We start from the raw sequence: 20,038 nt of genomic DNA on the forward strand, positions 1-20,038 counted from the left end.
ATCTAAATCTTGCCCCACCATCTTGAGCGACTTATGAATGTAGGAGCAGAGCTTCACCCACACACTTCGGTGAAAACCGAGTCATAAGCTGGCGCGGGGCCAACGAAGTGACGATGAGGTTTATGCATCTCATCTGAAGGTTGAGCAGATGTCGGTGCCGAAAACAGCGCGTTGTCACATCGTTGAGTGGGGCTGAACGCGGCCGTTTCTCCAGTCCCGCCGTAGTGCAAGCGTCAGTGAACCGAGCCCGCTCGATGCGCACACGTACTGTGTCTGCTCCAGCAGAGCCAGCTGGGCAAGCTGGAGGAGTTCTTCTTGTTCGCCTCGATCCTGGAGGCCACCATGATTCCCCGCCGGCTGGGCGAGAAACCAATCCACTTTGAGCTGAGCGTCGGCAACGACGGCAACACGATGGACGGCCACAACCCCAGCGCGCGCAGAGAACGGGTCGACGATGACGTCGGTAAGTTGAAGAGCTCCCAGTAACGCGCGCAGAGGGCGGGTCGACGATAACGGCGGTAAGTTGAAGGGAAGGGCTTCCAGTAACGCGCGTAGAGAGCGGGTCGACGATAACGGCGGTAAGTTGAAGGGGAGGGCTTCCAGTAACGCGCGCAGAGAGCGGGTCGACGATGACGGCGGAAAGTTGAAGGGGAGGGCTTCCAGTAACGCGCGTAGACAGCGGGTCGACGATGATGGCGGTGTGGTAGGTCAGGAAGGACTGCTGGCAAGTCTATGTGATAGGTCGGGAGAGACTGCAGGTAAGCGTGCGTGACAAGTCAGGAGAGACTGCAGGTAAGCGTGTGTGACAGGTCAAGAGTGACTGCAGGTAAACGTGTGTGATAGGTCAGGAGAGGCTGCAGGTAAGCGTGTGTGATAGCTCAGGGAGGACTGCAGGTAAGCGTGTGTGATAGACGTGCCTGGAGTAGCTGTGCGCCAACTGCAGTGTTTGGTTGATGGTGTTCGGAAGACTTTTCTTGACTGACCATATGCGGGTAAGCCTGAATTGTCGGTGAACTGGTGTTGGTTGTGATAATGTAAAACATACAAACGCGCAGGTCTGTGCTGGTGAGCTGGCCTTGATGATGGTGCTGTGAGAGCGGCCAAGGGCATGCTAAATTTACCGAAAATTAAGTGATAATGATATATTTAATTGTGATTGTGATTATGGTTTATATATATAGTAATATTTTGGCAGAATCCAGTATTTTATACATGTTTGATTAAAAATAACTGCGGACTCAACATTGCCGGGCTTTTTGACGCATCGTTCTAGTTTCCGGGCCTTTGACTTGGCATCAGCGCTTAGATTGAAGATGGTTCGCACAAAATTACTCGTATGTTCATCGCTCCCCACATTCTAAGCGTCTCGAGATCCTATCTCATCGTCGGACAAGACTGAATGACACAATAAATAAGTTTTGAGTTTCAAAGACTGAAAAATTGTGCACTCCTGTTGGAAAACATCTTTTGGTGCGGAAAACATAGCTGAAGCACGACTTATTGAAGTAAGACAGAATTTTCATTTTCACTTTGATGCATATAAGAAACAATACCAAGACACAATGATAGCACTATTGCCACAATCACATCAATAGTGTTCACCGCCCACCACCTAATAGTTCAAGAGTTGTGCAAGGATTTGTCTATCTGTTAAGGGCCGGAGAGAGTTCGTTAATGAATATGCTTTTCCAAATTTGAAGACGTCTTCAGTCATTGCACGTCCGTAAAATGTTAGCGTTGTCTGTCCGTTGTTGTCGTGTCAATGTCATGTCGTGTTCGTGTCGCATGTCGTCCAGAGGTACCCCGTCACGTAAGTGCATTGTCAGGCGTTGTGAGGGTGTCGTTGTGGTCACACCAATGTAGTGTATGAAACTAAGTTTGCAGCCTTCGAAGTTGCATTTGAATTGATACGCTACGTTGGTGCATTTTAGTTTGTCGGGTTTGTGTGGGCTGTGTCTCATAAGAACATTAAATATATTCTTATTACAATAACAAGTGACGCTGACTATTTTGTGGTCGTTTTTTGCCTTTAACATGTCAAGAAATAATTTCCCATCAAGTTTTTTTTGTCTTATTTTTCCTCTTTCATTGTCACAGATGTTGTGCGAACCATCTTTAGTCTATACTATGATGCCAATTCAAATACCCGGAAACTAGATCGATACGTCAAAAAACTCGTCAATGCTGAGTCAGCAGCTATTTTTAATCAAGCACGTATATACGTACACACACACACACACACACACACACACACACATATATATATATATATATATATATATATACATATATATATATATATATATATGTATATTTAGATTTGATATGATTCGTTTTTTTGTCTTTCAACGGTTTTCGAATTCTGACGTTGAAAACGAAGTACGACATATGACAAGACACTTTGACAGCAAACCAAGACAAGACATCCAACCCACCGTCAAAACTGTATTATCAAAATCAAATGACATCTGCCCATAAACAAGACGAAAAAGCTTTACGGGAAATAATATCTTGACATGCGAAAGGCAAAAACGACCACAAAATAGACATCGCCATCTATTATCGCAATAACAAAATATCTAACTTTCTTATGAGAAACAGCCCAGACAAACACGACAAACTAAAATGCGCCATTGTAGTGTATCAATTAAAATGCAACACAGAAGGCCGCAAACTTTTCATATACCACGTTGGTGCGACCACATCCACACTTTCACGACGCCTGACAATGCACTTACGTGACGGGGCACCTCTGGGCGACATGCAACGCGAACACGACATGACATTGACACGACAACAACGGACAGACAACACTGATATTTTACGGACGTGCAATGACAGAAGACGTCATCAAATTTGGGAAAGCATATTCATTAGCGAACTCTCTCCGGCTCTAAACAGACATACAAATTCTTACACAACTCTTGACCTATTATGCTCCGTTTATCTTAAGAAAGAATGGAATTAAAACTGGTCAATCAATTCGTCACGAGCATTCGCTAATCACGCTAAAAATTTCTTAAACTCAACAAAATTGGCTGGAAGGCCTGCAGGACAGCACTGCAGATCTCTCGAAGCAATAGCAGTTTTGGATGTTTGCATTGCTTGCAGCAACTTCATGTTCATATGGTTGGTCGAAATATATATATTTTTTGGCACTGGGGTTATTTTCGTTGGCAATTATTTTTACGTTCTAAACTCAGTGTCTACCTTTGAAGCAAGTTATGCTATACTTTCATTCGGTAATTGCTCCAAACTGGTGCTGTTTCATGAATAACGTGGGAAAATCCCAAACACAGAAAATTAATTCGCTCAGTTTTCTTGAAGGTATTCAACAAAACGCTGAACATTCAGCTGCAGATATATGTGCAATACATCCAGCTCAAACACCCCACACGTAACTACATGCCGCATCCGCGTAAACGCTACGAAGTCAGTTGAAAAGAACGAAACGGAATCACTTCTCATGATCGATGTGTCATGCTGTTCTCATTCATCGTTGTCGCTGCCGGAGTCGGTGCCGGAGTCGCTGCTATCATCGGTTGTTACGACAACCGGTGGGAGATCTTCTAGCAGCCCGTCATTCGTCCAGTACTGCTGCTCCAGCCTTTTGACGTGCTCACAGCACTTACTCCAGTCCTCTGGAGAGACAGCTGCGACACCTGCCTCCACCAGCCGCTCCACCTCCTCCATCCGCCCGTCAAGTTCCCCCGTCTTATCACGCGTTTCATCTGTGCCCACACTAACTCTATCGGGTTCAAGTCGCAGTGATACGGTGGCAGGCGAACGATCCGATGACCATGATCTCTAGCAAGGTTGTCCAGAAAATATTCCTTCTTCCGGTTCTGGGACTTGACTAGCTCCAGCAGCTCCACCTTCCGCATGTCTTCGTCGATGGTCACACCTGCCTGCTGCAACCACTCCTGGATTTCCGCTTTACGCCAGCTAGAAGTTGGCACTTTTTGGCACAAACGGGAATGATATGAGGCATTATCTATGATGATCACAGAGTGCTCTGGCACGTTCGGAAGCAGGCACTCGGTGAACCACTTCTCGTAGCAGTCGGCGTTCATCGACGTATGGTAGTCGACGTTCTTGCCATCTGTCCTGAGGTGGAGAAGTGCGCACGGTATAAATCCTTCTGAAGAGCCGGCATGGACTATGATAACACGTTTTCCTTTTCCAATGGCGTTCTTCCGTCCGTTAATTTGACTATCGTCCAGCCACGCCAAGTCCTCCATATCGTACTGATTATACCATGTCTCGTCGGTATAAATGATTTTGCTATCGGGAACTTCTCTACGCAGCCTCCTCATCTTCCGCAAGAACTGGCATCTCGTTGCTGCAATATGAGGTTTCTCGATCAGGATCTTGCGCTTGTCGATCCTTCGGTACTTAAATCCGTTCGCGAGTAGGTGTTTTCGTGCGGTGGATTTAGACATGGTGACGCCGAGCTGTTCGTGAAGAGCATCCGTGATGGTGTCCAGAGTAACATGTTTTCCGTCGATGTACATTTGGTGTACCATTCTCCTCATCGCGCAAGCATCGAACGGATCTAGATCCACCCTTGGTCTTGCTGCAGCTGGTCGGGATCGGCTTGGCGACTTCAGTCTGGCACCATTCTGGGCTTCACGTTGTATGCGGTAGACTGTAGTCTTCCCAACGCCCGTTACAGCTGTTGTTCTTAATAATGAACTCTCCCGGACGGCGTTGTCGTCTCCCGCCTTCAACTTCATGTCCCGGTCTTTGACAAAATGTTGATACACATTGTAAACAATTTCCCTACGTTGTGCCCCAAGAATGCTTCCAGACGCTAGATTGGATTTTTCATTCATTGGTAAGTAGGTACTAAAACACATAAAGATCTAAAAAGACAATGAAATATACAAGTAAAACAATATAAAAACTTTTCACTGCGTAAAATATTACCGCAACACCAATGTGATGCCGGTCACGATGCCGGTAATTTTTGGGCTACAGCACACTCGAATAATGACCCACGCGCAAAAAAACGTGCAAAATCGTTGGCAGCACTTTAATTCCGTTCTTTCTTACGATAAACAGAGCATAGGTGGTGGGCGGTGAGCACTATTGATGTGATTGTGCCAATAGTGTTCTCATTGTGCCTTTGCAGCGTTCCCATTATGAATGTTTCTGATATGTATCAAAGTGAAAATAGGATTCTGTCTTACTTCAATTACTTATGCTTCATTTATGTTCTCCGTACCAAAAGATGTTTTCCAACAGAAGTGCACGATTTTTTATCCTTTAAAACTCAAAACTTATTTCTTGTGTCATTCAGTCTTGTCCGATGATGAGATAGGATCTCGAAACGTTCAGAATGTAAGGAGCGATGAACGTATGAGTAATTTTGTGCGAACCATCTTTAATCTAAACGATGATGCTAAGTCAAAGGCCCGGAAACTAGAACGATGCGTCAAAAAGGTCGTCAATGCTGAGTTAGCAGTGATTTGTAATCAAACATGCATATATATATATATATATATATATATATATATATATATATATATATATATATATATTGGCAGCCAGTGGTCAGATATCTGTAGCAAGGGATGGTTTCATGGAAACAAATGCGCTGCTCGATTCCAAGATTCATGCACCAATCACTGAGTTCTGGCCGGAAGACCGGAAATTTACGGCTTCTAGAAAGGGTCGATTAGTTTCTCCACAACGGATGTCAGCCTGGTTCATTGTGATCTAGCGTTGATTGCTTGGCCAAAGCATTAACGTGCTTTTGATTTGATATGTTCCCAGGACAAAGTTCATTATTTTTGGGGTGATCATGATACAGATATGCGTCACATATACCATATGGGCGCATGCTCACACATATGCATGCATACGCACATCACATACATACGCTCACACATACACACATGACATGCATGCACGCACACGTCACATACATGCACACGCACGTCACATACATGCACACGCACGTACATGCATACGCACATCACCTGATTAGGTTTCAGTCCGGGCGGAAACGCTTAACAGATATGAGAGGGCTTCTGGTTCGAGAAATCCGCCAACATTAGACGCTAGTCTTAGACCTATTGTAGACCAGTGGTCTGAGCTTGGCCCGTATTCTGACCTTGAAACACCATGATTTATCCTATCGCATCACCACGCCCTATCTATGGACGGTCAATGAGGGCTCAGTAGGCTTCCGTTAAGACCACTTGGATAGATATTCCAATAGCAGGCTACAGGGGGCAATTACTTATCGGCACAAAGATGTGTAACGCGGCAATAACAGTAGTCAATGGCTTTATGTGGTAACTGTTTGAGAGCTTTTAGGAAGATGATAGGCATAATATTAAATATAACATCACCAACAGGCTGTTTGAGTTTGCTCCATAGCGGGGAGGCTGACCTGTTCATAAAATATATCGGGAACCCATCTCATTTCAATGTTGGAGGATGGTTTGCACAAGGAGTTTCATTCGCAAATGCATGAATTCAACGAGCTTCCTATAAGCCAATGCTATGCCCGCAACTTTATTGCGTATTGATGCACTGCTCTTCAGGGACGGCCGGCACGTGATGCACGAATGCCGTGTCTACCAACGTCATTCCGTATTTCAGCGGTGTCATACCCTTGACGTCATATCACACATCAAACCACTGACCGTCGTCAAACACTCCGTAAGTTGTTTGCCGTTGCGGTGGTGACCGCGGCGAGCTCTCCGTCAGCACCTGATGACGCCTGCTGCCGCTTACAGGGCTAGAGAACATTGTAACAGACACGCCGCCTTACCAGTCCACCTCGTCGCCCATCAAGCCCATGAGCTACGACCGCACCTACTACTTCCTGCCGTACTGGGACAACAAGCCGTGCTTACACGTGCGCTCTGTGTGGCACGACCACCGACGCCGGCTGTACCACTCCAACCTGCTGGCAAGGATCGCTGAGAAGCTGGTGAGACAGCACCACCAGCTGTGCGGTGCGAGCCGTGTAGTGTGTTAAAGTAGTCGCCGCTGTGCGAGATTAACGTATGAGCTCCCTGGTAGCATTATAAGTCCCTGCGCTGGGGGCAACCTACCGTTAGCATACTGAGAGTACCGGTTAAGCGAATATATGTGATCATTGCATAAGCCATAGAAATGTTGGGCGTAGCATGCAGTACTTATGGCCACTGCCGGAAACGCGAAATGTTTTCTTTGCATATCTCAATACTTGATCAATATCTTGACTTTAACAGTCGTCAGCATCTCTTGGTATAATGAAGACCGCCCATGTTTGGTATACGAGGCAATAATAAAAGCTTGTTTTGATCAGTTGTTTTCCTTACGGTGCCGTAGTGTTGACGTTGAACTTGCTCAGAAATGTGGTCTAAAGTTGTCTCAAACCCGTCCCCATTCCTTGAGCCTACGGGTCTGGCTGAAATCGTTAGGGGAAGGGAGTTCAGGTGGTGTCAGGGGCCGTCGTAAGATGTCTGTCCGCCAGGGTCCCAGCTGGTGTCAGGGGCCGTCGTGGAATGTCTGTTCGCGGGGAGGGAGGGAGTCTCAGCTGGTGTCAGGAGCCGTCGTGGGATGTCTGCCCGCAGGGGGAGGGGGTCCCAGATGGTGTCAGGAGCCGTCGTGGCATGTCTGCCCGCAGGGAGGGAGGGGGAGGGGGTCTCAGCTGGTGGCAGGAGCTGGTGCCTGTCCACAGGCCATGTTCTGGTTACAGTCACGCGCAATTATGAGGAGAGGATTTCGGGTGGCTCAAAATGTAATCGGTTTGGAAGTGCTCACTAGCCAACGACAGCTGAGATGTCTGCCGCGGACAGCTCATCCCGAGCCGCAGAGAGATAGCCCAGAACCCATCACTGCGGCTCAGCCTAATAACGACGGTTATTAGCCTTTGTAGAGCTGGCTCGATTTGCATGTGCGACACTAACGGAGGGAGAAAGAGCCGGTACGCTTCGCGCCATATTACTGTTTAGCTTCAAGCTTAGCTAGCTGGTTGCCCTGATCAAGTAAAGGGTAGCCTGGGGCGTAGTTACGTGCTGAATTCGTAGCACTCGATACACCTATAATTCTAAATGATGATACTCACTGATTTTGACCTTGACGAGCCTCGCTGAAAACTCATCGACAAGAGGCATTTCTTGTATTACTCGTCTTATCCCCCGGTAGTGCGGCAGACCCGTGTTCTTTTTCTGCTGTTAACGTCCACGCTAGGTCTGTTGGTTTCCTGCCCCTGCGGCTCCGGCCACCGGCGCTGTTGGCCCTCAGCCTTCGCACCAGAGGGTGACGTTTGGAGCGGTGACCTCAGCGCGCGGCGCCTGTCCACCGCCAGGACGAGTGTCTGTCGGAGGCACAGGAGATGGTGGAGGAGGAGGACCCGGGGGCAGAGACCTGCCTCAAGGCGTGCCTGGAGCAGCTGTGCACGGACTGCAGCCGCTACGTCTCCGTCATGAGGTCGTCCAGTACGCCGGCCAGCGGCCGCACGCGCCTGGACAAGGAGCGTGTCCAGTGGTGCCTGCAGGAGCTGGTGAGGCTGGGCGGGGTTCGGTGATGTAGTGTGGAGCACTGTTCTTGCTTAGCAGCGATTGTATTCGCGTTACATCCCACGGGTGTGTGGTAGCCTGAATGTTGTTTTTTTAGGATGAGAGCTTCAGCGGTCTTAGATTTGTTTCAGCGAGAGGGAAGGAGTACGGCACAATACAACTGCTACCCGCAAAACACTCATAAACGAACATCCCCGGTCATAAGACCCAAATTTAATTAAACGCACACATCGCCATGTTGGCGCGCACAAACCGGAATGTAACATTATATTTCCAAACGTCTGTTGCAATTACCTGCCAGAATATAATTGAAAAGAGAATTCGTCCTAACGTTTCGCCATATTGCTAGATTGGGCTCATGGGTATCACTTTTCAAAATGCCTCTTTAGTTTACATTGTTTGCACAGCTTCTCCACAACATCACTATTTGTGGCCAGCTTGGTCTCAATTTTTTAAAGTACGCCATATCAGATCTGTTATCTGATCAGATACGATTATCTCTGTTGAAGAAAACAGCCGTAAGCAATTTCCACAGTACTATTTCCTTACAGCTAATCTGGCTTTGGCTTTATGCGTTCAAGATGGATATTTTATGAAGGTATGCAGCAAAACTCACGAGATGTTTCAAGGCTTATGACGCTGACAATGGGAGCTTATTGCAAATACCTTCGAGCTAATAAAAAGTCAATATGGTCCGCTGGTGTTCGTTGTGTCGGCAGCTGCAATCCAAAGTTATAGAGTGGAAGATCAATAGCACATATTTACCAATATTGTGTTTTGCACGATGTCGAGGCGCAGTTGGATGGCATTACGAGCGATTGCTGGGCCCAATCGTTCAACTCAGTGGATTTTGGAACAGGCCCCGGAACGGGAGTGGGATCATTCCTTTAATCTGTGTTTATTCTGTCTATGATAAGAGATGCGACGCATCGCTTATGATAAGCTAACGATCTGTCATATAATAGGCCTAATTTTATTATGATGCGAGTTTTAAAAAAAATCAACGCAATATAACGAACGTTTTCAGATGACATCTCTCAAACCAAATTAAAGAATGTGCCAGGTCAAACGAGGTTTCAGAGCCCTGCAGTGGTTTGCAAAATAATCATAATGCATAATGTGACATAATGAAAAGCAAGTATAAACAAGGCCACGCAAGCTGTGTTAGATGCATATTACAACTGCAATCGCGATGTCCGGGCGCCTCAGAGGCAGTATGCAGGCACTACAAATTTAAGGTCACGATCTTGCTTGACCTTTGGAAGATCAGTGTCGTCTGCATGCAAAGTACCTATAAGACAAGCTTATTGAAGATAAAAATCACCAATTAAGTACTCTTACAACAAACATGGTGTAAAGCATGCTTAGCTGTGTTTCTCTGTTTTATATTCAGCCGATCCAGCGTGAGCTTGACCCAAGAAAATGGCTGTCATTGGTTGCGTGATGTTTGTGAAAACGGTTGCGACGAGGTGAATAGTAATACAACATTTTTTAAGCACGTGTGCCATAAATCTTATGTACTTGCGCGATTGGATGTGTTTGATCTGGCTCGACCTCTGAGAGCCTGACCCCTTACTTTCAGGAACACTGAGTAACGTAAAAACTGCTGACACCAAAAATAGTCATCGCTTACGTCAAAATCCATTATATTAACAAAACAAACAACTAACATGCTCGCACTGTCAACAAATATATTGCGTCGCTATTTTGGCTAGAAACCTGACTTATATGGCCTTCACGCATGTCTTACGCCATAGGTCACGACCTACTTGGGCAAAGGTGACAGAAAATTGTCAGGACGCATATGAGTGCCATGAATTCAGCTGCTTTAGCAATTGACATTTTATCTCTAGCGGTTTAAGAGTTAAGTGGGAAAAGCCTCAGAGAGGCCAGTCAACCCACCCCACTCCCCACTCCCGCGTTGTGGGGCGAGTCTTAACAAACAGCCAGTGTGGGATATTTATGTACACGGACTGGGTGTTTAAATTTTTTTGTACATTGAAATCCGAGCGGCCATGGAGTTCAGTCAACTCCACACGGGCTGAATGACCCCTGAGCGAGAGCTGGCCGGATTAGGTCAATAATCCTCCCAATTTCTGACCTTAACAGCGCCCACTGGCATCTAAATCAAGAGTTACTTATCCGATGTTCATCTGCCCACTTCATCAACTCCCCTTCCAGTCCTATGTGACCTTGAGAATGATGGACTCAATCCTCCTGCCTAGCTAGGAACAGCACCTGCCGACACCAGCACCTGCCGGACCCTTGCGTGATCGTGCTCTTCCCAGTGCAGCGGCGCTGTGCCCCGATGCTGAATGTCTAAGCTCCCTCCTGTCGTGACGGCGTATCGGTCTGTTTTCCAAAGCATAGCGGAATCCAGCTAGACCATCCGGTCCGATCTCCCATAGGCGGATGTTTACGCGGCTCCAGCCGGGGCCGTTTGACCGTCGGCACTTAGTGGTCAGTCCTTCGAAGTGTGCTGCTGCCGGCGATACCTTGAGACCGCAACTGTGCGTGCGTACGCACCTTAAGCTGGCCACGCTCAACAGAAGCGCCAGAACAGAACACAACCTCTTGGTCTCCTACCGCTGTTCTGTTCTGTCAGCAATCTTGCAATGGGTCTGCGTCTTCTCAAGTGATGATCCCGCAGAGCGGGTATGAAAGATGGCGTCGGATGTGATTTCCAATCACGCTGCGTGTCGCGCCATCCTGATCCAATCACGCGGCGTGTCGCGCCATCCTGATCCGATTTCGACGTGCCCCAATGTCGGTGTTTTGTGTTGTGCAGTGTATGACGACGCGGCTTGGTCAAGGTCGTGGAGCGCGTCACCTGTGGCCGACGTGCTGTGTAACCCATTAGCCAAGAAACTGTATTCGTGATAATAAGTTGGGGGCGCTTTTAAATCGTGATGGGCCCAGAAGAATGCAGTTCGCTTGGTTTGACTGTCGTTTGCGAATCAGGGAGAGACGGAAGGGAAAAAAGGAGGGGGAGAGGGGACGAGAGGAAGAGGGAATGGAGTTGGGATATGAAGAAGGGGATGGAAAATGATGGAGAGAAGTAAGGGGAAGGGGGGCAAGAGGAAATGGAAAGCAGTGGCCGCCAAGCGCAAGAGAGCATGGAGGACCTGGTAGGATGAGGAAGAGCTCGCAGCGAAAGCTGAGAGAGATGCGTCGAAGACCTGGCGAGGCGGTGAGATGGGCCAGTGGCAGAGGAGGCATGAGTGAAGGCTGAAAGAAAGAGAGAAAGAGAAGAGAGAGAGAGAAGAGAGAGAGAGGAGAGTAAGATCGAGCGAGAGAGATAGAGAGAGAGCGCGAGCGCGATAGAGAGCTCGGATGCGATAGAGAGATTTAGTAGCGATACGCGAGAGGAGCGCGAGCTCTCTCGCTCTCGAGCTCTATCTCAGCTCGCTCGGCTCGATAGAGAGAGAGAGAGAGAGAGAGAGAGGGGTTTAACACCTCCGCGATCGGCAGATTATTTTCGCCGAACTGGGAGGCAAGCCCATGCGCTTCAATACTTATTTCACCAAAACAAAACACCGTATCAATACAAACAAAGTGTACAATTGCTGACTGGTACCTCCTTTTCAAGGCGCTACGCACAGGCTACCATCTTTGTGAATACAGGGGTGCAATGCATAACAGTTTTCAATGCACCGAGAGCTGTCCAGTTAAGTTGTTTGGAGTAGCGTTCTGTTTGAAGAAATGTCGTGGGATGCTGTCCACCCGCTGTGAAGGACGGTCTTGTACATGTTGATTGCATGTGATATCTTGGGTAAGTGTCTTCTGCCAGTAAATAACCAATACGAGGATGTGCCCTGCAGAATCATACACATGAACATGTGTGCAAGCTCTGTCCTGACCAAATCAACTCAGTGCCCAGAATAACTGTCAACTAACACCGGTGCATATTGCACTATACGTATTCAGTGTCATGTCTAAAAGTCATGTTGGGCACCAACCTGTGCAACACTGTATGTGTCAGCGTGCGTCGAACGTGATTAAATCGCGGTGTGCATGAACGTGCGTATCAAACAAACGCATATTGAACCAAACAAGTAGGCAATAGCTTTGAAAACCGCGCTGTACCAGGGGTCAACGGGAAGCGACGTCAGCTGATGCCCCTCCTCCTTGGGCAGGAGGCCATGTGCGACAGCGCCCGCCGTCTGCGGCTGCTGATCACGGGGACGAACGTGAAGGAGAAGTTGCGGACCGCCCACTCCTTCCTGCAGCGTCTCCGCTTCCTCACCGAGGACGTGAGTGGCGAGGACAGTTTTCACCGTCTAGTTATCTCTGTCGGAAGCCTCACCGTCTAGTTATCTCTGTCGGAAGCCTCACTGTCGGAGTGCGCTCTGCAGTACAACGTTGGACGGCCATCGATTTCGATTAACTGACGAACGCGGACGAACCGTTCGGGAACAGGTCTTGTTCGCAAACGGCCGGCCGACCGGCGGCCGAAGACGCGAACGAACCCAAAACGAACACGAACACGACATTGACATGAACAGTCGGGAAGTGTAAAGCCATGGAGCGGATCGTCAATAAATGCCTTTGTTCTGAGGCATCCTGCACGGCCGCAGCGTTGCAGGATTGCTGCCATGTTCCTGGCGTCTGAGCCCTTATTTCGCTCGTGTCTGCCGATATCACTGCGTTGATCTCGCTGCGCGTATCGTGTGCGCCTGAGGCCCATCCCAGGGACGCCTTAGCAATCAGCTAAGCTGCTGACCTGAACAGCAATCAAAACAGAGTGGTGACTAAGCAACTGGATACCTGCATGGCTGGAAAACGTGGCATCAAAATGCAAATCCTCGATATTGCCGGTCCTGGCGAACCAACACGAGCAAACACAAGCACAATTCCATGAGATCTTAGCAACAGCAGCCGACTAAGGGCCGCTGTTCTCCCTTCCGGGCCCTGCACTGTGCTGACCACTGTGCAAAACAACACGGGCGAAAGCCAACGGACGCGGAAAATATTTGCGAACATGGTTTGCGAACAGTTCGCGAACTGCTAGCAATATCCGACCCTGCTGTCAGAAACATCACCATCGATCTTCTCAGTGTCATGGTCCCCACTTTTGGTGACCTCATTGTCTGGTCCTTACTGGCGGAGGCCTCACTGTTGGTCCTCACTTGCGTTATAAAGCCGGACGTCTGAAGGGCAGACAGTTGAAATCCACGTCTTCGACGTCGATTCGCTAGAGTATAATTCTGCTAGGCACGTTTTACCTGTTTTTTAAGTTATAGGACCCATTTTAAGGTACAAGGCAATTATGGTTTTGGCGTGAAAACAGCTCAGCTGTAAAAGGATACAAGCTACACAAATGCCTGACGCCAGGAAGGAGACTAGCTTTAATGTTGTTAAGTAATATCGTCCCTATTTGCATTGAGCGAAATAATGTCTGTATAATCCCTTAGCATATTATATCATATATTACGTATCAGCGATAGGGGTGACACACCTTTTGATATCTTCACGTTTGAAGATACTGTGACCAACATTAGCTGTGGTGCAAAGAGCCCGCTTGTATCTGTCGTTGTGCTCTCAAATGCAGAAGACTGCTCGAGACAACACAATTTAACTATTCAGTATATATGCTTCTCAATACATCATCGTTCGATTGTGCCATGAAATGTATGAAGTCAGAGCGGCTGCCAAACTGGCCGTGCGAAACTGCTACCCAGGCGGACGGGCTGACTCACCCGGGGTCCTTCAACTTCTTGAGACGTGACGTGGTAAAGGGTGCGGCGTTTCCAGAATCCAAATACCGTTGTATGCGCGTGTTGTAGCCTTTTCTCGTGGTGTTCTTGCAGCTTAATCCGTTACTGTACATCGTGTACTTGCACGCACATGCCTGGTTATGGCATAATTCTTGCCTTGTTAGATTACAAGTCTTACTGCCGTATTAGTTATGCTACTGTCCAACTTTCTGTACTACTTAGCACAAAACTTGATCCGTGTTTGAAACTAGCACTGCATGCATGCTATTGGTTGAAAGCCAACTGAAGTCCTTTTGGCTCTAGAAATCGTATTCACGTACGCCAAACACGAATAACTCGACGATCCTCTGTGCCTTGGCCATGAACGCTGCATGCCCAACGGGACAGCAGCATTTAAGTAACGCTTTTATGGCATCATGCGCGCCTAGGTGACCTTGAAGTAGTCTTCACGAAAAAGTCTGCACAAATTTGGGAGCATCTAGTTTAGAAACCAGAGGGTTTTAAGTCTTAAGAAGGGCGGGGCTGTGAACTGCACCGAATGCTCTTCAGAATGGCTTTCCCAGTCGAAATTTCCATACAAATGGAGAAGACTTCCTTAAACCCCGAAAGCCGCGCTGAGAGAGCACATATCATGTCGACAGGCCTGTAGCTGCTTGTAGCGACAACATGGTCAGCAACGACCAGCGACCGTGGGTCACGCCGGACTAGAAAGCCACGCATTGTAGGACCCACGCTAAATTAAAGCTACAAAAAACTGTTATCGCCGTTTGCTCGAAAGGTATCTCAGTATCCTCTGGTTTTCATCACAAACAACCACGCATATGGGAATTCTACAGGAATCTCTCGTAATTTTACGCTAATTGAGGCATGCTGATATTGTTTTCATGACCATTTTCGCGACCGACCTCTTATCCCGGCGTTTTTATGATTGAACTGTGATGCTGTTTGTTCTTGGTGGGTGTTCTAAAACTTTCTTCATCTACATACCGCCACTACATTGACAGATGTGCGATGTCGGCTATGCGGCTGCAGCAACTTATTCGCTTCTTTCTGCCAACCAATAGTGAGAAACGACTTTCTTAGAATAATCCTTCGTCTAGGCCTCCGGTCCAAGATGCAGCTACTCCGTAAGCATTTCTGGACTGCTGGCTTTCAGCAACGCCGCATTCTATCCATAGCTATTTTTGCTGGTGGCGAGCTCCTCTCATGTGAAAAGGCAGCGTTTGTCGGGACTTCTCTGGCACCGAGGAACTGTAGGGCTTCAGAAGGCTTTTCAATAACGGTCATTTATAGCGGTCTGCATTGTATGGTTAGTCGTGCTATGCTTTCAGTGCGATGGAAACCAACTGTTTATTAGTTTTGTGTGTCCCGTGCACTGCCGTGCGGCATTTAAAGAATCGGGATTGCCCAGCTTTTGGTAGCCTGAAGGAAGCGACTCGAATGCAAGGAAAAAAAAACAATGTGAGCTCTTCCTGGTCAAAGTCCGGGAAAAACCAGCGACATGATGACCCGCGGTATACTACTGTAACACGATTATTTTTGCATTTTAGGCCCTTTCACCGGGTTTTATTTGAAAGTGACATAATATTTCACTTGCTTAATTCTCATGTACCTACTTGATATATGTACTTACTTGATGTACCTACTTGATGTATGTGCTTGATTCTCATGTACATCACCCACAGCTGATGTATCCTAGGTCATGCTTCAGCTTGCCTGCCTGGTGCTGACGTGTCCGTTTCGCCGCTGATTGACCGCCCTCTCTGCTGTTCTTGGTCGGCCTGTGCGGACCGAGCCGGGCCGGGGAGCGCTGGCCGTTTCAACCCAAAACTTAAGTTCCCGGAACTCATGCACAGTCCGCCGTCTCGTGCCGCTCTATTGTCAGCGCTTCCCATGTGATGACTGTATGATCCACCACTCGGCTCGGCCGTGAGGCCCGCGCTGAAAACACATGACTCGAGGGCGGAACATCACCGCCTCTGTTCAGCTTAGTTGCTCCGGTTTTGACGGTGCGGCCGCTGTGCTGCGTCGCTGGCGGTCTGGGACAGTCGCTGGGCTGTGTCGCCGACTGTGCGTGGAGGCCGCCATGCGGTATCACTGACAGTCCGTGACAGCCCCCATGCTGTCGCCGACTGTCCGTGACAGCCCCCGTGCTGCGTCGATGACTGTCGGTGGTCGTGCTGCGTCGCTGTGTGTGTGACAGCCGCCATGCTGTGTCGCTGGCTAGGTGTGGCATCCGCTGTGCTGCGTTACTAACTAGGTGTGATAGCCGCCGTGCCATGTCGCTAGCTGGGTGTGACAGTCGCTATGCCAGGTCGCTTGTTGGTCGCTAGTTGTGACAGCCGTTGTGCGGTGTCGCTGATTAGGTGTGACAGACACTGTGCCATGTCACCGACTAGGTGTGAAAGCCGCTGTGCTGTGTTACTTACTGAGGCGTGATGGCCGCTGTGCAATGTCACTGACTAGGTGTGAAAGCCGCTGTGCCGTGTCTGCAGCCTCAGCACAGCCTCCCAGACGTCTTCATCTGGATGGTGTGCGGCGGCAAGAGAGTGGCTTACCAGCGCCTGCGGGCCCGTAACCTGCTCCACTCGCTGGTGGAAGAGGAGGCCGGCCAGCACTGCGGCAAGGTGCAGACTCTCTTCCTCAAGGTAAGCACGTCTCCGTCCCAAGTGCTCAAGACTGAACACAACAGAGTATGACTTTGTCCCGCACGGTAGCAATGTTGGGAAGTCTGACAGCTCCGGTCTTTTCGAACGCTCCAGCGGTTTTGTCTGTTGACAGCTTGAGGTCCTCGCGGTTTGGTCTGTTGACAGCCTGAGGCCCCGCGCTTTGGCCTGTTGATAGCTTAAGGTCTCCGCGATTTGGCCTGTTGATAGCTTGAGGTCTCCGTGGTTTGGCCTGTTGACAGCTTGAGGCCTCCGAGGTTTGGTATATTGACAGCTTGAGGTCCCCGCGGTCTGGTCTGTTGACGGCCTGAGGTCCCGGCGGTTTGGCCTATTGATAGCTTAAGGCCTCCGCGGTTTGGCCTGTTGACAGCTTGAGGTCTCCGAGGTTTGATCTGTTGACAGCTTGAGGTCCCCGCGGGCTGGTCTGTTGACAGTCTGAGGTTTCCGCGGTTGGTCTGGTGACAGCCTGAGGTCCCCGCGGGTTGATCTGTTGACAGCTTGAGGTCCCCGCGCTTTGGCATGTTGACAGCCTGAAGTCCCCGCGCTTGGCATGTTGACAGCTTGAGGTCCTCGCGGCTTGACCTGTTGACAGCTTGAGGTCCCCGTGGGTTGGTCTGTTGACAGCCTGAGGTCCCCGAGCTTTGGCATGTTGACAGCTTGAGGTCCTCGCAGCTTGACCTGTTGACAGCCTGAAGTCCCCGCGGTTTAGCCTGTTGACAGCCTGAGGTCTCCGCGCTTTGGTGTGTTGACAGCCTGAAGTCTCCGTGGTTTAGCCTGTTGACAGCCTGAGGTCTCCGCGCTTTGGTGTGTTGACAGCCTGAAGTCTCCGCGGTTTAGCCTGTTGACAGCCTGAGGTCTCCGCGCTTTGGTGTGTTGACAGCCTGAAGTCTCCGTGGTTTAGCCTGTTGACAGCCTGAGGTCTCCGCGCTTTGGTGTGTTGACAGCCTGAAGTCTCCGTGGTTTAGCCTGTTGACAGCCTGAGGTCTCCGCGCTTTGGTGTGTTGACAGCCTGAAGTCTCCGTGGTTTAGCCTGTTGACAGCCTGAGGTCTCCGCGCTTTGGTGTGTTGACAGCCTGAAGTCTCCGTGGTTTTGCCTGTTGACAGCCTGAAGTCTCCGCGCTTTGGTGTGTTGACAGCCTGAGGTCTCCACGCTTTGGTGTGTTGACAGCCTGAAGTCTCCGCGGTTTAGCCTGTTGACAGCCTGAGGTCTCCGCGCTTTGGTGTGTTGACAGCCTGAAGTCTCCGCGCTTTGGTGCGTTGACAGCCTGAGGTCTCCGCGGGTTGGTGTGTTGACAGCCTGAGGTCCGCTCAGGTTGCGGTTTGCCGGGACTAATTATATTGTAAGCAGAGCGGCGACGCGACTCGTCTTGAGCAGTCAGAGGCTAGTTCGTTGTCCGCTGACGCGTCAGAGCCAGGAGGTATGGCCCCTAGAGCTGCTGTTTTCGAGACTGTACGCGGAAGCTGGTTACTTTGGGGAAGTCCATCATTATCGTTCATGAGTGTACAGTGCATTAGGCAGTGAGCATATGATCGATCGATATGTCTGATCAAAGACCATTTCTGAGAGACTTCAAGAACGCTTATTACCACCGTATTCGCTTGGACCTAACGTGGCAAGGCAGGACGCTGGACATTTACGTTTATGGCGGAGGTCCACTCAGTCGTGTCGTAGCGAAATTACTCCACAAAACCACTTCGTCAAAATGATTAACGACACGACAGTGGTGGCGGGTGGACTCCGTTTGAGCAGACTGGTTTAGGAGTGTTCTACTGAGGGCGGTGCTGGTACCAGGATGGAAAAGCAGACGAGCAGAACTACCCCTGCACTGTTCTCCGGTGAGATGTCTGTTGTGTAGGCGGGGGACGGTCCCCACCGAAGCACGTTGGCAGCACAGTTGCTCCATGGCGTACTTTTCCTTCTATCCCATAATGTTCAGATGTCAATGGCCTGGTTCTCGCAGGCCAGGGATCGAATTCTATATTGCCAATTTCGGTCAGCGCAGCACCAGAATAGATATTGTTTAATTTTCTTTGGTTGCTCCATTAACACTTTTCGTTCTACAGAAGTCGAACCTTCACGTTGTATCGGGCTACAGATTTCATACACGGCGCGTCGTGAATTTTCCGATTTTTGAGCGACAACGGGCGGCATCCGTGGCGCAGCAGGTAACATACCGGGTCCCCGAGTAGAAAGCTGCGCGGTCGAGGCCGGGAGGTGCTGGGCGTTCTGACCGGCTACGTACGGAAGATCAATTGTTTGCCAACAGCCGATGCATGCTGTATGTGTAATGCAGCTTGCAACTCGTTGAGAATCTTGCAAAAAATATTGACGTAACATTCATTTACACCTTGAATGCACCACTGTTGTAGCATCCGCGCTGCGTTAACTTCAGCTACAGGCCGCCAAATGTTCAAAACAGGCTGAAGATCTAGCTCACACTCAGACATCTAGTATGTATTTTAGCCTTGTGATGCAATTTCTGTACAGGATTTCGCTCTAACCGGGCACCCGGAATCTCTTCTACCCTGGGCAGAGGAGACTTTTAGATGCCATGTTTCTTCCTGTTTTCACTTAGGATAGAAGTGGTGTCACTTTAACCATTTGGTTGCATCCAGGGTCTTGCTGGGCACAGCTGATTTCTAGGCAGAGAACTATGCCGTCCAAGTGATTAAAACTATGGTACAATTTATGCGGCCCTCTAGCCGATAGTACCGATTGTCGTGCTATGCGTTTACACAATGTTCAACCTTTGTCGTAGAAGCCCGTTAGGCTTTGGCGGGTCCGATCACTGGTGAACTCAGGGGCCAACATGACTCCCAAGATGGCGAAATCATTATGTTAGGCTTTCACTATGGCCTGGGCAAGAAATTCGGGTTTCCTCCCACCCCCCCCCCCTCCCCCCGCGGTTGTATGTTGCATCCCCCTTCTCCCTCCCCCAGCTCAAATCACGTTGACCGCCACTTGCCCGTCCACGAGTCCATTATGCTGTACACGTGCGCATCTGTTGGATGAGTTTCAAAGCGCGCATCTACATTTAAGCGCTGAAACATTATTGCGAGTTGGCAGTTCACTTATGCGCCTAGTTCTGATTTCCCGCTGCTGGCGGCATACAGTATCGCCGTGCTATATTTA

The 20,038-nt window shown here is 49.2% G+C and overlaps 1 protein-coding gene across 1 annotated transcript in view; it reads left to right on the forward strand.

Annotated features, from left to right (window-relative positions):
• LOC119105419 (otoferlin) overlaps positions 1 to 20,038 on the forward strand; it is a 283,009-nt gene that overhangs the window by 224,972 nt on the left and 37,999 nt on the right. The window contains exons 18-22 of the mRNA XM_037228883.1: positions 286 to 463; positions 6,750 to 6,946; positions 8,312 to 8,506; positions 12,659 to 12,775; positions 16,735 to 16,887. Coding sequence (XP_037084778.1) covers positions 286 to 463; positions 6,750 to 6,946; positions 8,312 to 8,506; positions 12,659 to 12,775; positions 16,735 to 16,887 — 840 coding nt within the window. The remainder of the gene's footprint in view (positions 1 to 285; positions 464 to 6,749; positions 6,947 to 8,311; positions 8,507 to 12,658; positions 12,776 to 16,734; positions 16,888 to 20,038) is intronic.

Source organism: Pollicipes pollicipes, unplaced genomic scaffold, assembly GCF_011947565.3.
Source record: "Pollicipes pollicipes isolate AB1234 unplaced genomic scaffold, Ppol_2.1 Scaffold_6138;HRSCAF=7277_pilon_pilon_pilon, whole genome shotgun sequence".
Classification (NCBI taxonomy): Eukaryota; Metazoa; Arthropoda; class Thecostraca; order Pollicipedomorpha; family Pollicipedidae; genus Pollicipes; species Pollicipes pollicipes.